This window comes from Perca fluviatilis, chromosome 21, assembly GCF_010015445.1.
Source record: "Perca fluviatilis chromosome 21, GENO_Pfluv_1.0, whole genome shotgun sequence".
Classification (NCBI taxonomy): Eukaryota; Metazoa; Chordata; class Actinopteri; order Perciformes; family Percidae; genus Perca; species Perca fluviatilis.
Window position 1 is genome coordinate 11,967,032 of NC_053132.1, and position 17,788 is coordinate 11,984,819.

The following is a 17,788-nucleotide window of genomic DNA, read 5'->3' on the forward strand; positions in this document are numbered from 1 at the left end:
ATTTTTTTAAATATTCAAATTATATTTGAATAACTTCGGAGTCAAAGCCCTAGCGTGGAGTTGACGCAAAAGCATAAAACAGCCTTAAGCCACAGCCTTGCGCACACACACAGGTATTTGCTCTTTGCATTGTAGCTGATTAGCCCTCTGCTGAAAACTCAGGTGTTTCGAGTTATCACCTCTAATTAGACTTAATTAGACTTCAGCAGTTTTGGTATTTTTAAACTCCAATATACCCGTTTTATGGCATGGCTTATCAAAAAACAAACAAAAAAAGCCCAGGTATAACTCTTATCATAAATTATTGTCACTTAATAAAGGCCCTGTTCCATTTAGGTGTTCCAGTAAGCTTATTACTGAGCCAGTATGCACAATATCAGGACCTGAAATTGGAACACCTTATGGAAATTAAGCCTTCATTTAGGCTTTTAATTGTGTGTCAAAATGTCTATGAAAAATGGCTGTGTCCAAAATCACTCCCTTTTTAATTTTCAGTGCACAATATTAGCTGTTCACCATTTTATTTGAGTGAATTATTTGGTGTACCAAACAGTACAGTGCCCTCAAAAAGTACTGGGCCCTAATCTGCACCATAAACTAACCACTTCAACTTCCATCTAATTTCATTATAAAATGTTGTTTATTTAGAAGTCTCTGCAGAAACCAGCAAAAACCAAACAAATTAACCTTCCTGGTGGAAGTACAGTATGACAAATGAGAGCAGCAGCCACACATATTTCATAACTGCACGGTGTGTACACACAGACAAACCGAAAGCATAGCGAGAAACAAGAGCACAAGTGGAACAATGAGCACCACATACCTTTTGTTTTTTGATACAGGAAGCACAGTGATTCGGACACATGTCATTCAGATGTTGAGGTTATAAGCCAAGGTGAGGTTTGTTGGTTTTTTTTGGAGTTTGGATGAAACAAAGCATTCATAGTCTTCATTCCAGTCTTTTATATTTATTTTTTTGTGGTTGAACAAAAACAAACACAACATTAAATCTTTGCTATAACTAGTGTTTTCATACCCTCTATTTCTTTTTTTTAAAGTTTTTTTGTGGTTTTCGAAGTACTTGTCAGAATAGATATTATTTTAAGTTTTGTTTCACCAATGACTGGATAAATGTGTCATTTTACATTCACACGGATTTCAGAGAACAAATGGACTAGAGATTCAGACTTTCAGAGCTTTGAAGTTTACTTCTTTTGATTCCTGGACCCAAGTCAAAGGGTTATGAAGAGAAAAACAACAAATGTTGTTGTGCAAAGCCAGGTGTCCACTTTTCACTTTGAGTTGTGGTTATGTCTCACTCAGGCGCCGTGTGTTACGGTCAGTGCCACCTGAAAATAATCACTAGCTCCTGGAGAGTGAATCGGTGTACAGAATCTCAGATGAGGCTAACTCAGCCAGCCGCTGATGTTGTTTCATTACGACCTGCGCTGTGGTGTGAACAGAAAAATGGCTTCCACCTGGCTCAGACTGATTGCAGGTGGAAACAGTCTGAATTGCTGTGGATAAAGCTGAACGTCACATCACTCTTGTCAAGCCCTCCCGTTGTTTCTATAAGACATGATTACGGCCCTGATTTATCACTAGACCATGGTTGCGATGCAGGCAAACAGTTGCCACTCTTCGCCAACTTTTTTCTGATAAGTGCGTGGTTAAGCTATCTTTTTTTCTTGTTTGTTTTTAACCAATGGCAATCTGTCAAAGCCTCATGGGTGATGCAGTTGCTGAATACGAACAAAATAATTGTTTTTTAATCTTTATTAAAATGACACGGTGTTTTTTAGAAAACCAGTGATACACTTTCACTGTTAAATTGAATGCAGTATAGAGGTGGATGAATAATGTCTTTGCCATCATGTATTTTTGTTTTGTTTGTTTGTGTGTTTGTTTTGTCAACGTATATGTCACCATTATGTGCACCTTTTAATTATAGTGAATGAGTGCTGTATGACTGCTGGCTGTCTCTATGTTAGTCCTATGTCACCTGCCTAGAGACTGCAGATGAAAAGTAGGTATTTATACTAATTCTAGCATATTTCCATGGTGTTTTTTATACAGCAATGTTCATAAATATGCATGGTCCCTATCAAATAAACAAATAAAATAAAATAAAAAAATAAGTCAGCCCTGGCTCCTAAAAATAATATTCCCTCTCAACAGAACTGCATTGTCAATCATGTTTCCAGGTAAAGGCATTTTGTGCCAGGTTATGTTTGCCTTTGACATATCACAAATACGCAAGTCCACCTAGGGAGGGCGGGGATGGATAGTTAAAACATACGACCCAATTATCTTCCAGAGGGACAGAAAACTTCTGGAACAAGTTTACAGGTTTAAAGGGGCTGTACTCAACATTCAGAACATTAATATAAAAGAAAACAAATATGTGCCACTGTATGTAAAGATAAAGTGGAGTAATGGTGAGTCACACTCCCTTTGTGTGTTGTAATGTTGCATATTAGTGCATGTGGCGTGAAAAAATTTAGGTATTTCACGTATTGGGATAGGGTCTGTGAGAGCCATTTGGAGACAATCTGAATATGCTGTTTTTTTCACTATTTTGAGTACAGCCCCTTTAAACTTCCGAAAAAAAAAAAAATAGATGCTGGGGGAACAGAGGTTGGAACAGTGTTTCGTGGAGTTTCTCTGCATCCCATTTGTGGAAGAAAAAAAAACTTACACAACAGTACCAGACCACTTTGGTAAAGTTTACAGTTTAATCATTATGGTCAACATCTGAAAAACTCATCCTCTTCATTTTCACAAAAATTACAATAACAATCACCATCAATACGAAATATCCTCAACAGATGCAAACAGCAGTAATCGTTATCATGATCACCTGTCATCACATCAACTGTTTATCATCTTAGCAATCTGTATCGGATCTGCATCTGCAGCAGCATCGAGCCAGTGGTTTAATACATTTAATGTACATTACAAAACACTTCAGGCAGTCAAGTCAGTCACCGTAACACAATGAGGTATATTACACTCAAGTCATTGTCACCTATCAACAACAATTCAAACATAATTTGCATGTGAAGCTGCACATTCTGTAACACTCAAACAAATACAGTGTCGTCATAAATCACATGTACATATATCAAAAAGACACAAAAATACTTTTCACGTTGTCATTTATCTAAATCTGTCAACATATTATATTCTTTTATCTTGTTTTTCACCATTAACCATCGTGTATGACAAAAATAACTACTCTACATCAGTGCAAAACATAAATTACCATTGAAAGCAGAATTTAAGGTACAGAAATACAGATTCTAGAAGAGTATGTGTTAATGAACAGAAGTGAATAAGGCAATGATTGACTCTATATTGTTATAAGATATACATATGCTATTGTGAATGGTAAAACTCTAAACCACCATATATTACAGAATTTAAGGCATTGGTTGTCTTGGAGTATTATACAGTGCTTCACTGCATTATATCCAAGACAACCATTTCTCCTCTGTATTATCATAAATCCAAACACAAAATAAAATCAAATATGTATCAATTAGTAATTACATAAAGTTTTTTTTTTTATCTATCTTTTCTTATGTTTTCAGAAGAAAATGAACTGCAGCTACTAATATTTGGCTCACTGGGCATCATTAATAATTTTGGCACTGTGTGATACATATAGTATCTCACTGTTGGCCCTGTTCATGTACAGTCTAAACACATTGTGCATCCAAATCCATCAAGAACTTAAACTTTTGCAATATTCTGTATTCTCTGTTTTCTGAACTAAGGCGTTGAAGCGCCTCTATCTAAAATATGTTGACTCTATAACAAGTGGAGCCCAGTCAAAAGCCCTCTGACACAGAGCTGCCTGTCTTCTGATACAGAACAAAAATGAATATAATAGGTACAACATGTAGTGAGTCAGATAACAATTTGTCAGTCGAGAGGGCTCTTGGGCTTAGGCTTCAAGAAATGTCTGGAAACTACTAAACTGCAGAATATGTATATATTCAAAGTGAGAGTAAAAAGATGATATTGCTATCCTCTATATATCCATCTTATTAAAAAAAACATAAACGTTTCCAAGTATCTTTCTTAAAAACACTGTAAATGAAACCGAAAGCAGAGACTATTTCTTTAGCTTTTCTGTCATGGACATTAAATATCACACAATGTTATTAATCGCCACATGATCACTCTGCTAATGAAAATAAAAACATAATGTACATTGTCCTTTCCTGTCCATTTTTCCCAAATGTGTGATAAAGCATGAAGCAGTCTCCACGGGTTACTCCTCTCTGCTAGTACACACCCGGCCAACTACAGTCAATCACGCTCCACTTGACTAAACAACCTGAGGGGCACATGTCAGTCGTGACAGCAAAGGCAGCCGGTTTAAAGGCCTATTTTTCCTGTTAGAACTCTCCTTGGCCGGGTCCTTCAAAATGGGTGCTGAAAGCACAAATAATGGTAATGTGTTTACGCACATGAAACACAGAAAATACATAATCTTGCTTTGTTTCCCTTCATTGGCCCTTATACACTACAAGGCAATGTACTACAAAAATAAAAGTACCTTAAATGTGTTAAATTGTGGCTATTTTTTACCCCATCATGTCTGAAATAACCTGAGCCGGACTGTGCTGCGGCACTGTCTGCTGTATGTTTTCATCTGTGATACAATTTGGGGACTGTCAAGTTTTGGTTAGACTAGTTTTCAGTGCTACATACAGTGTGAACGTATCAACTTGTCACTTGCAAACACTTGGCACAGACTAAAACAGACATACAGTACAGTCATTCCCTATCCTTTTTTTCTTTAAGATAATGAGCATTTACTACAGTTATGTAAAACAAACTCAATATACTGCATCTTACATCAGACTGAAAGCTATGCTAGTTGGAATAATGAGGCTATGAACTGGCCATTCTTCTTGGCTGAGCACATATGTCTCTCCAGGTGGATGTGAAATCTGCCGAATTGCCGAAAGTCCTCACAAGTTCACTCCACTGATCTGCTGCTCTGGGGACTCAGTATGAAAGCACAGTGGTATTCCTGTGCAGGGATTTGACCTTGTTTTTTTTTGGCACGTCAGACCAAATTCAAGCAGACGTGGACGGAAACATCCGATATTTGTTCTCTTCTTCATCGACGATAAATCAGTCTGATATTTCCCTAACAGTTGCTGGGTCAACACTCAGACTGTATCAATCCACTATCTGTCACTCTGCAGGCACTATGCTGTTGACTTGGTTCTCGTGCATGCGCCCGGATGTATTCAAGGAGCTACGCTTCAGCAGCCTGTTGATGATGTCAGTGCAAGTCTTCTTGTACTGGTGTCGCAGCAGGGAGTACACAAAAGGGTCGCAGGCTGCCTTGCTGTAAGCTAAGCACTTGGAGACAATTCCCCAGTGGGGGTTGATAAGCACCGCTGGAAATAACTCCACAATCCTGCAAGCAAGCATAAACAGAGAGGGTTGTGAGAGGGTGAGGCAAGTCAACATGCTGGAAAAGGCTTGCATGCCTTAAGCTTATTATTCAGAAATAGAAATATATTTGCAAGACATTTTTTTTTATCACTGGGAGAAGAGTGCTTCTTTACTAGTTATGAAAAGAACTACGGTTTATTTTTTAGAGTCATCTAAGTAAGTAAGTTAAAGTTAAAGTGGAGGCAGCTGTCAAGTAAAACTAAATGTAAAATGTCGCCCTCTTTTACGCATGTACATTGTGTGTGAGGCAACTTTTTTTTTAATCTTATTTCTCATTTGCAACCAGCAGCATAAATGTCAGAAAAAGGAAAGGCAGAGCTACCAGAAGAATAAAACAGACCTGTCTAAGCAGTACTGAGAAACAAGCCAATTAACTCTGATTGTTACTGAATACAGTATTAGACAGAAGGCTAAGCAGAAAACCATGAAGGGCATATGACAGTGAGTTCTTTCAGCAGTGTGGGGGAAAAAATACTCTTCTGTACTTGAAAAAAATGCACATTTGATTTACAGGGGCACATAATGAGCTTTGCTTGTTATTTGCATCTCAAAGTGATCTCAGCCATGCTCATTAAGACGTAAAATGGGTGCTTTCATGCAGATTTTTTATCAAGTATAAAAACATGTTACCGTATGTGGTGTCATAAATGGTATTAAAAAAATGCTGATCCTCGTGCTTGCACTCTGTATGATTACTCTGTCCACACTCAAGCTCTGTCAGCACATTAACACTGGTCTTACAGGGGCCGGCAGCCATCACTGGCATTTGCCCACAAACTCCACACCACCAGAGCGAACAGAAGGTTAAGTCAGCTGCCACAGCACACAGCGGGGCTTTTACTATACACCTGATGACCCTGACAACAAATGAGCATCAGAGAGGCAGTGGTGGAGCTTTTGGCGTAATATATTCATATTGTAATTAGTAAACTGCCATTTGCGGAATGAGAGCATGTACAGTGCTGCTATGGTCATTCATTACCGACAGTTAACTGATAACACAAATTTTCTGAGTGAATGAAAAACTCAAGACTTAACTTTATTTATGACAACCTGGTTTCATTTAAAAAAACATCCTACTTCTTCCAAATGTTGAGAGATTTTAATTAAAGATGTTAATGGGCAACGTTTACAAGATAAATCTCTCTGGATCATTTCATATCCTACCAGACACCATCTAATCTCCATCTACATCACACCAACATCTTCTGAGCAGGGGTACATTTTAAATAAGATAGGGGGTAGTAATTTATGGAACCCTTTTCTCATTAAAATAACGTATGTAGCATGGGTTTGGGGCACGGATATGTTTGACTTACTGACTTATTGGTACCCATGGGTAGATGATGTCTGCCTCAAACCAAATATAATGAAGGTGAATAGAATTCCTTTTGAGGTTCTGACATCATTGAAAATGAAATTTTCAACAGCATCATTTTCCAAAAACAGTGTCCCTGTTACTTTGGATAATCCCTAGAACAATCAGGGACTATTTCTTCAGTGGAAAACGGTAAAGTGAGGCGAAAAAATTAAAAATAAATTGTAATTTGAGAGAACCAACCCTTAACAACCTCTTACAGAACATGTTCAGCGTCTGTATTTGTTGATAGAGGTAACAAATTAGCCTTTCTTAGGTTTCTTTTCTCTCCCTGCACACTATATTTTTTTTATATTCTAATGTCTCAAGTACAAACAGTTTTATTTGTATTTTTTCTCACATGTCCACTCGTACATCACTTTTGTGTCTCACACCCTAAAGCCTCATGTCACATCCTCTCTTTGTCCAGTGATGGATGCAAGTGTTTTCCTAACTAACTGATGCACCCGTCGAACTTGAGGAGAAAAGTGCTAATGCAGCAGCAACAGCAGAGCAGAGGCATATTACTTATCACAAGATCAGCCAATCTCATCTTCCAACTCTGGCCAGTGTGGAGAGTGAGCAGAGAGGAGGCAGACAGAGGAAGGGGTGGGGGGGATTTGACAGCAGAGGAGGGAGGTTTGGGGTATACCAGCAGAACAAAAGTGCTGCGTACGCCGCAGTGTGCCAGTGTGGTTTCCCTATGGTCTGCACGGGACTCTCACCTTGTAATCACATATGGAGCGAAGCAGACCATGAAGGTGCCGATGAAGGTGCTGATCTTTTTTGTCGCTCTTTGTCGTCTCCTCTTCTGCTCTTCCAAGCAACGCTGGCGAACACTGGAAACACAGGGAGTTAAGTGGGTTTATGTCAGTGAGACAAAGTGAGAGAAGACCACAAAGTGTCTCTAGAAATATCATAAAAGACAGCTAGTGGGTGCCCTTCTGCTTTATTTCTGTTGTGCAGGGGTTAAATACATATGAGGCTAAACTGAGGTAAAATAATTGATCTATCCCAAAGACACTGCTGTAACGCCAAAGTAAGGATCCCCACTTTAGGAATTACATAACATGTTGCGTGTGAACCTGAGTGCACTAAGGCTGTGATGTAATGATGACACACTACTTCATCTAATATTTAATGACATGGTCAGTAAAGACAGGCAGGAGTTGGAACACCAGCATGCACCTCAAAGACAGTAGTATGTAGCCAAACTTACATGGATAGATCTCATTCTCTTCTCTTCTCTCTCTCTCTCTCTCTCTTCTCTCTCTCTCACACACACACACACACACTCACACACACACTATATATATATATATATAAGGTATAGAATAGAATCAGATGGTGCACCCCCTCTGAATACTGAAGACACAGTGCAAAGATGGCAAAGCCTCATTAACTGCTCAGGCTTTAAAATCAATATTAAAAGAAATGAGGGCTCCAACTACACTAATTGCTCCCAATGAAAACAATTTTTTTCCCCTTTTTGATCATAGGGTTGATTTGTACAGTTTGTTCTTATTTTCTAAATCCTGAACAATCTTGAAATGTCCTTATTTGCTTTCCAAATGTGAGTCAACAGTGTAGTATAAGGGTAATAAGAGGTGCCTAATGCGGGAGCAATACAACAGGAAAAATAAGTCCAAGGAGCTCACCTGGGGTGTATATCCACCAGCAGCACCAAAGTTTGCATTGTAATAACGTCGATCCTCTTACAGTGAAACCTTGCCACTTTAAGCACTTTGAGGTAAGTGACACACAGCACTATTAAAGACAGGAGAAAGGTGAAGGAGTGGAAAAAGACGGTGAAGATAACAAACTGGGTCCGACTGCTCGCCCTCGGGTTGAACAGGGTGCAGGACGCGTAAAACCGGTGGTATCCCACCCAGGAGAGGCAGGTGGCCACCGTGGAGAAGGACATGGAGTGTGCCCACGTGTACCCAAGCACAAAAGCCGCGTCTTTATGGCGCATTTTGGAGTGGTACCTCAGGGGGAACACCACCGCGATCCACCTGTCGATGCTCAGAGCTGCCATGCTCAGCATCGAGTTGGTGGATAGGAAGGTCTCCAAGAAGCCCACAATCTGGCAGAAGCCGTCTCCTCCCGGTTGAGCCTTACTGACAAGTCCCACCAAAGTGAGCGGCATGTTGGACACAGTCAGCAACAAGTTGCAAAAGGTGAGGTTGAGGTTGAACAGACCGGGGACCTGCTTGCGGATCTCCGGGTTGTACAGAAAGCAGATCAGCACCAGGACGTTGGACAGCAACGACACTAAGATAATCACAACCACCAGCACAGAGAGAATCACCTCCGCAGTGTCCATCCTGTGGGCCCCGAAACTCACTTATCCCCACTTTTTGTGCGCATATCCAGTCTTGTTGTGCAGCTACAACATGGCATTAATCACCCATAGCCGCGTCCATGCATCCCCAGATCTCTCCACCGGTGGAGTTCCCCTTTTTCTTTCCACTACATTGCCTCTGTACGCGAGCCAGCAAAGATTCGGATTCCAGCATGATAAGAAGTATGTTTGGGGATTCTTAGAGACGATCTTCCCTCTCCTCCTATCAACTACAGGAAACCAGCTCTCGTGCCAAAGCTGCTCTATTCTGGCACTGCGTCTTGCAGTGGGGTTTTGTCGTGCTGTGATGCGCTCTCGAGGCATCACCCTTCCGCACACACTGCACAGTGTGTGGGCTACTTGGTCTCTCTCCTGTCTTCTTTGTTAAACAAATAACATTAAGTTGGGACTCCTACTAGAAAGAGTTTCATCCTTTCACATAATCCAAATTTATGCTTGAATAAAAAAATGTTTTAACAGTAAATTACACACTTGATGTGCTTAGTATTATTATTTTAGTTTTTTTTAGTTTTTTACTTGGAACACTGTTTTTATATTATCAATTAGATGAATGTCATACACATTAAATTATACCATCATTGTCTGATGTATTCAAGGTGTATTTCCTTTTCTTTTCTTCTTTATAGTGACAATAGATACAATACAAACAACACATGCACGTGAAGAAAACTGCCACACAATGTGCGAAAGCGATTGTCAAGTGATCATTTTTTTCCCCACTCTGGCTCATTTAATCAAACCTTATTTTGGAATCAAACTGATTGATGAAAGACAAATCAATTCATGTTTTAGTGGTTTCGGTTGATTTGATCAACCATTGCATTCCTGCAGTATCTCTTCACCTCATGCTTTACTCAAAAATCTTTACTGATTAAGTCTGCTTCATCAGATTAATAGGCAGCAACATCTTCCATTCCTCTGGAAGCCGGATGACGCCCCCACACTGTGCTGCCCCTCTGGACTTGAGTGTTGAGAATCGTTCCTCTGAAGCGTGGTACTCATCAGAGTGTGCTGTGGCACGTGAGCCACTGAAGGCTCTGGAGCAGCCTGAGGTGGGGGTAGTGGTTGCAATAAGGGGAAGGGGGGTGTCAGAGTGAGAGTGTGTGGGTGGAAAGAGTTATTGTTACTGCAACACACAATGTGCATGACATTGTATTTCACTGGGGAGATGTGATTCTACTTTATGCAGGGCACCATGTTCTCTTCATTCTCTCCTGGGTGGCAAAGGGTGAACAGGAACAGGAGAGAAAAAAAAGGAAGATTTTCATTTAAAAGGAAGCTCGTTAAAATGTCATTCTGTAATGGTGTATGTGGCTGTGGAGTATGGGCTGATGTTTGCTTCTGATGCAAAAAGAAGGCGGCTGCAGGGGAAGGACAGACAACCCGGCCAGCTCCTGGGTGTTATTAAGCTGAAATGCAGCTCCATCTTGGCCCAGAGTAGGGCTTTGGCTATGATGGATGCATTTCCAGCATTATACTTGCATATATATGTGATGGGGGCAATCTTTGAGCACAGTCATGCAACTGCTTGTGCAGCTCTCTCCTGTCAGTTCAGAGGCCTTATCAGCACAGAACCACAAGTTGACCTCAGGTGCAAAAGCAGCTTTTCGTAAGGATCACTTTAATTATTCTTTTCATAATTAAATGCCAGCTCCAGAGACAATAATGTCTGTGAAAAAAAAAAGCCATTCTAAAAATATAGCTTTGAGGGGTGATATGGATGGGTTTTTATTGTGCATGGGTGAGAGGATTGTACTTGTGATGGATTTTGTTGTTCTAGCTGGCAAATTTTCTTTTATAAAAGTTGAGTTTTATAAAAGATGGATCAATCGGAAAACAAAGCCACACAAACTTCCCCATTAGGCACCATGCCACATTAGACAGATGTGCATAGAAATAGCTTTTGATAAATATGGATGATGTTTTTGAAATATATACAAAATGTTCTCTTTCATTCCACCTGAAAGAGGCTTTATTTGAGGAGAGCATTATGTCTAAGCAGATCCATGTAAATGAGGCCTGATTGGAGGCTTTGATGCCTCCTGGCCTCAGGTAATACAGCGCAGCAGCTTCTTTGTCCGATGTTGGTCGAGTGCATCTCACAAATAAATCAGAGACACAAACAAAATATTAAAGAAACCTGCCTATTTTTTAGGAAGTAAATGTTAATGAAGTCAATCCAGGTAAAAGCCATTATCCCTTACTCATTTCATCATACATGCATTACCAAACATTAATGAGTTTGTGCATACTGTGCGTGGAAGTGTAGCAGCAGGTTTCAGTTTGTTTATTTACAAGCAATATTGCTGACTTTAGGGCTGAAACTAACAACTTTTTTATTATCTGTCTATTTAAAATTTTTATTAATCAAGTAGTCTCGCTTTGCCAGACCATTCACACGCTGCAGAGCGGAGGAGGGTCTGGCTAGTCCACACAGCAGTACGGAATGGGAGAAAAACATGCTCTGGTTTAATGGCATTTCTTTAAACCAATCACAATCGTCATGGGCAGCGCTAAACTCTGCACGGAGCCCCGCAAAACAGTCGTGCGAGAGAAAACTCAGATTGGACAGATAGTCTAGCTAGCTGTCTCAATTTACCCTGCAGAGATCTCAGTCAACCATAGTCATCATAAATCTTCCGGAGTTTAAAATTCCAACACAAAGAAAGAGGAAGGAAATGGACATCAGCAAAAATACATGCATCCGGCGGAATTTCCTGCGGCACCGGAGCAATCCCAGAAGTGGAACGTCAAGGCTATAGACTATTAATAAGTAATTATTAAGTCTACAAAATGTCTAAAGATGGTGAAAAATTACCCCATAATCTAACAAGATGGCTTGGAATAGTTGGTCCAACCGATATTCCATTTAAAAACATAAAAAGACAACAAATTCCTCACATTTGAGAAGCTGGAACCAGTGATTTTCTTTTTTGCTTAATAGAGGACGAGTTCCAAAATTATTGACTAATCGACTAGTGCTAATTTTACGAGTTTGGTCAATGATCGCTTGCTATATTGTAATCCAAGCGAAGGACTCTTACCATTGTCTTTATTGATTGCCATCTTAACTGTGTAAACATGTAGATGTTAGAAACATAAAAACAGATTTTTGTATGTGTGTTTACCGTGTTTGAGACAAGTCAAGACATCAAGTCTGCAGATCTGCCCTTTGAAGATAATACCTCTTGTCAGAAGATTCAACAAGTGCAGGACTTGACTGTGAGAGATGGAAGGTTGAGAGAAAGCCTGCAGCACTCCTCCTTTTTGCCACGACAGTGTGGATTTGAGTTTGCTGCCAGTTCCAATTCCACACATGACTTCCCTCGGATTGGCAGGCTAGCGTAAAGTTTTAACCTAGATGTATGCTTTAGCTTTTACGTTTTTCCCAACTCACCTTTTGAATAAAGACTTGTCGCTTATAATTTGAACATATCTCAACTACTGATGTGGGATTTCTAAGCTGAGTTGAGAGGAACTTAGATAAAAAGATTGGGGGAATTTTTTAAAACTCAGACTTGAGACTACGTTATGTAATTCAGAAGAATGTACATACTTTAAGAGCTGACTGGTAGCACAGCGTTCTCATGGCTTATAAAGGTCTCATAGGTGAAGACAGGAGGGAAACGCACTTAGACAAACAGTGAAATGCCAAACTGGGAAGGTACTGACACAGTTCTGAAATTCCAGCCTCCTGTCATCCCTGGCTCAGTCATCATGAGGGCAAAACAACTTGCAAGTTCGTTTAAAGAAACACATATAGGGCCAAAGAAGTTGTCCAAAGCTGTTGGATCACTCAAACATTTTGTTAAGCTGGTTCTAAGCTACCACAAGCAGCCGGGCAAATTTAGAAAAAGTACAAAAGTACCAATAATTTTTAACAACCATGAATGGACCAGGACTGTTGATGCTTAGATACATTTTGCTGCTAATACTTCCATACTTCTCTGCTTATCGATTGTAATAATATAACAATGTAACACCCTGAGTGCTATAAATGATTGTTAGAAAAGCCTCCATCATAAGAGGCTGTTGTCCATGCCCTCCATCTGAATGCCTGGCTGGGCAGTGCACCACCAAAACCCCCCTGAACAATCTGAGGCCCCTCTGTCATTTCACATTAGCAGTGGTGATGTCGAGGAAACCCAGCACCGAGGCCCGAGCTCGCCATCAGCAATTTATAATCTGAACACTGTTAATACAGGCACCGGGCTATAGAGTACAAGGTTATTTTCATTATGGATCCGGGAGAGTTTTGGCAGTGTGACACCATGATCATGGCTGCAAATAGGCAACTGTCCACCAAAAAAAAAAGATTTTAGTATGACATGGTGTGATTGTCAGATTGACAGTAGGTACTGACAAATTGCTTTTAGCCTCTTTGTTAACATTTGGCCCATAAAACATGGAGCTGCAATTATTATCTGTAGCTGGACAGTGTTCTGCTAATATTTGCTGTTCAGCTTCTGAAGGATGGAGTCAGATTTATATAATAATTATGTAAAACAGTTGAACCCTACAAGAAATAGATGTATTTTTGGCCAGAAGAAAAAGGTCCACTGAGTTTGATGCCAGAGGGATTTTCTACACATTACAATTTAGGACATATTTTCACCCTTGGAGGTATCAATCCAGGTCATAAAGCAGCTCAAATAAGAGGCTCTCTGTCTTTCATCTGTTTATTTTACAGATGATTTCACAGTGTCATTATCAGCTGTTCTTTGACACCCGTGCTACATCAAACAGCTGAAAGCAAACACAATCTGCAATGTATTGATCTTCTTATTAGCAATTCTGCAGCAAAGTACCAAGTGTCAAACTTGCTGTGAAGCTGCAGAGTGTTTGGATTCAATAACGTCCAGATAAACATAAAGCGGGGGATTATATTGTGCCAAGGCACAAGCTTTCAAATCGAAATGCACAAACTATACTTTTTCAAATGCAGTTGACTCGATTAGATTTCTCCTCCACGCTGGAGTGAGATTTAAAATCTTTCTTCCTGACACCAGTTAAATCCTGTTTTCTAATAGACCTGTTGTGTCTACTGTCTGAGATCGAGTGATTAATGCAAGTCAGCAAAACCCAAAGCTCATGAAAGAGAGAAGTATACAGCCTGTTACCAGTGAAAGTCTTTGACATTTGACCTTTATTTGATCCTAATAAAAATTAAGCCACATAAGAGACTATCCATCATTTTATGACAATTGTTTATGCACTTTGTGTCCAATATGAAGAGAATTGTCAAAATGTAAACCAGCAAACGTATTTGATAGTTAGAATTCCCCCTTAAAGACTTACTTATTTTTGTAATCTAGGAAATATAATCAGTATTTTTCAATATTAACTGTTTAACCCCCTAAAGCCAGAAACCAATGATCTATAACTGGAAGCTACAGCTATTGTTCCCCTGGGTAGAGCACCTCAGTGAGAGGAAACAGGCAGCATACCAGTCATTAAGTACTAAATAAATTATTAAACAATTATTTAAACAGGGAACCACAATAATAACGCTTTGCTCTATACTTTTTTTTTAATCTTTTTAAGAATGCAAATAAGTGTATTTCATGTAGATATTAAACTAAAAAGTGCATTATCATTCTCAAGTAGGAACAGTTTTGTGTTAAAGGAAAGAACAGTGTACTGGCACACTTTGGTGCACTCAAGAAAAATATGATTCTTTTGGGGATGCATACGTTTGTGCATCACTGCAAACACTAGACAGATTTTCTGAATGCATTGTGGGTATGCCTGGAAAAATACAGTAGTGGGAGTCAACAAAATCACAGCACAGTATGTCACTGAGAGGCTAAATCAATGTGTGTGAGTATAGGAAGTGTGAGTATATGAATAAAAGCCATGTGTACTTACTGAAGGAGCCAAAGGCACTTTTCTTGTCTCTCTGAGATAAGAAATGTGTATGATTCTTGCTCCTGTGAATTTCTTTATGGATGCTTCACCTACAGTACCTACGTGTAAATGTAGCCCATGTGGACGTCTTCGGTTGGACAAGAGCTGTTGCCATCCATCCTTGATAATCATGTGAGCTCAACAACCTGTTGTGTGTCTGTGTTTTATACCAATCCTGCCTTCTCATCCCCTGCTTTTGTGTTGAAAAGTCAATTTTCTCATTCACTGATCTAATTCACGGCAAGGATTAATTTGTTACCCTAATTCGATTTCACAGTCATTTAATAAATCCCAGAAAAAAATTCATCAGTGTTCCATTTACCTTTGAGAGGAACCTTAATTAGAAACACTAATGCATAATTATTCTTTTATTTCCGGCTTATCATGGCCAGCATGGATAGAATGCAACAAGGGGATAACAGCAGATTTTGGCTTCAGAGAATTAATTTCATATCAGCATGATTGCATGATTGTGAGAGTGTAATTTGTTTTTTCCCTGTTTGCATGGAGCCACTCTATCTAGTTTGCAGGAGACTGCAATTAACCTTTGGTGTCCCCTCTCCAGCAGGATGTAACCATTAAGGTAACTGTTCGTTTTAGTGATACATATGAGGCTCTGAAGATGGAAACTTGATCAGATCCTTTAAAGTTTATCTCTAGAAATGTGATGGAGCCTGTTTTTAATACACAAACATACTATAGCCAAGGATTATTGTACAGATAGTAATAGATAGCATAGTCAAGTCAATGCAAAAAAATTTGGAAAGGCGAAAGTAAGATTACAATCATGAATCTGTATGTAGAATATTTGGTACAGAAATACAGAAATAAAACAAACACACACGCACACACACACACGTGAGAGCTTCATTTCCCCATACCCATCCCATTCCTTAACCTACTACTCTCACTCATCTAACTCGCTAAAGAGATACAGTACAACAGTGCGTATATGTATTCTACAACTTTCACTGTGACAGGTATGACACAAAGGGCTGCCAAGTTTTACTGTATTGTGCTAGTTTGTCCTTCATTACATATCTCATCCTTTCCAGATGTAATGTACTAGTCAGGTCCTGGAGCACCATCTTGGTTGTAAGAACCACTGACCCTTTCCATGACATGGAAAGTATTTTTTTTTGCTGTGATGAGACAATAAGAAAGGAATTGTTGCTGGAACTTGGTGAGTTTTCTTATGTAATGTTTCAGACGTTCCAAGGACAACCAGTACAGGCTCTGGTTCTAATGGAGTGTTGATAACTTCCGAGATAGTTTAAAAGATATGAGTCCAGAAAGGTGTCATTTTGGGACATGATACAAAAAGATGAAAGAGGGTTGCTTCTGAGGCCTGACATTTATCATCCATGGGGGCTGTGTTTTGATAAATGCTGTGTTACTGTAACATACTTCTTTATGAGTCATTTTATATTTAGAAGCCTGTTTTACAGCTTAGCCACCACTGTTGTCCAGATAGAAAAGCAAAAGCAGTGACTCTCCTGTTTTTTCAGGTGGCTTGTCCATAAAAGAGATTATCTTGGATGTTCATTGTTATGATGACACAAGCTCAGCGACTAAATGATGCACTCCTGCCATCTAGTGAAAAGCTGCAGCATTACAATCAGACTAAAAGTGTCTGTTGAACTGTTATTGCATGACTGAGCAATGAACTACAACTGCAGCAAAATTAAACCGGTGCTTCCTCCTTGTGGCAAAGCAAGGTCAGTGCTGTTTTTATCTACATTGTCATTTTCCTGCTATTTATAGTCCACGTCTTGTTGAGTGGCATTTATAAATTGCATGTCCTGCTTGTCATGGTGTATATAGGAATTATTCGACAACCTTTGAATGTAGACAAGAGGTGACCTACACATTGTTTTTCCAGCCAAGACGCTGTTTGACAAGCTGAAAGAATAAAATAATTCCACAATACAAAACAAGGTGCTGTATCAGTTTCTGTCCAAATATTTGCACTTGCATAAATAAATGGGATCCTTTATTAAAAATAAAAGTGCTGCTATTTCTGAAAAGTGATATAAACGAAATCAATATTCCCGATTGTATCCCAATTTATGGCAAGTAAAGGTGAGCCCACTGTGAGAACCTTTTTAAATGTCACAGCACAGGTCAGAGTAAAGGGCCCAGGACGAAACTCCATTTAATCTTTGCCGTGTTTTGGGAGCTGCTGTCCTGCTTCTGCAGCTGTGATGAAGCCACTTCACTCCTTGTTGAGATTACTGGCAGGCAGACACATATGGGGGCCATTAATGTTGAAAAGCCAGTGCCCCACCTCTTCCCCAGTGCTACCCCGGGAGCCACAAGCTCCATAATGGCTCCCACTCTCTGAATTAATGGCGCTCACCGGCCATATGAAAAAAAAAAGTGATTTTAATTATAGGTCTTGGTGATACCAGAGAGGAAAACTGAAAGGGGGCGGCAGGGAAACCTTTTGTGCCTCCAGAGGCAGCGCAGGCGAGCTAATTTAAGCTTTCATTGGCTCCCACTCTTGAGAATAAGGGTGTTACCAAGGGTGAATTAAATTGGGAAATAGTAAACACAGTTGTGTGTAAATTTGAGTTGTCCCTCTAATGTCTTCTTTACCAAAGATTAGATACTGAAAAAACTAAAACTTTAAAACATAAACTCCAAATGAAGCCTGTAATTTCTATAAATTATATAGA

At 39.6% G+C, this 17,788-nt stretch overlaps 1 protein-coding gene across 1 annotated transcript; it reads right to left on the bottom strand.

Annotated features, from left to right (window-relative positions):
* Positions 1-2,712: 2,712 nt before the first annotated feature.
* LOC120551361 (G-protein coupled receptor 26-like) lies at positions 2,713-9,508 on the bottom strand. Its single transcript, XM_039788765.1, has 3 exons — positions 8,497-9,508; positions 7,564-7,677; positions 2,713-5,443 (listed from the first exon to the last, which is right to left on the bottom strand). The coding sequence occupies exons 1-3, from the start codon at positions 9,162-9,164 to the stop codon at positions 5,215-5,217; spliced, it is 1,011 nt and encodes a 336-aa protein (XP_039644699.1). The 5' UTR covers positions 9,165-9,508; the 3' UTR covers positions 2,713-5,214.
* Positions 9,509-17,788: the final 8,280 nt, after the last annotated feature.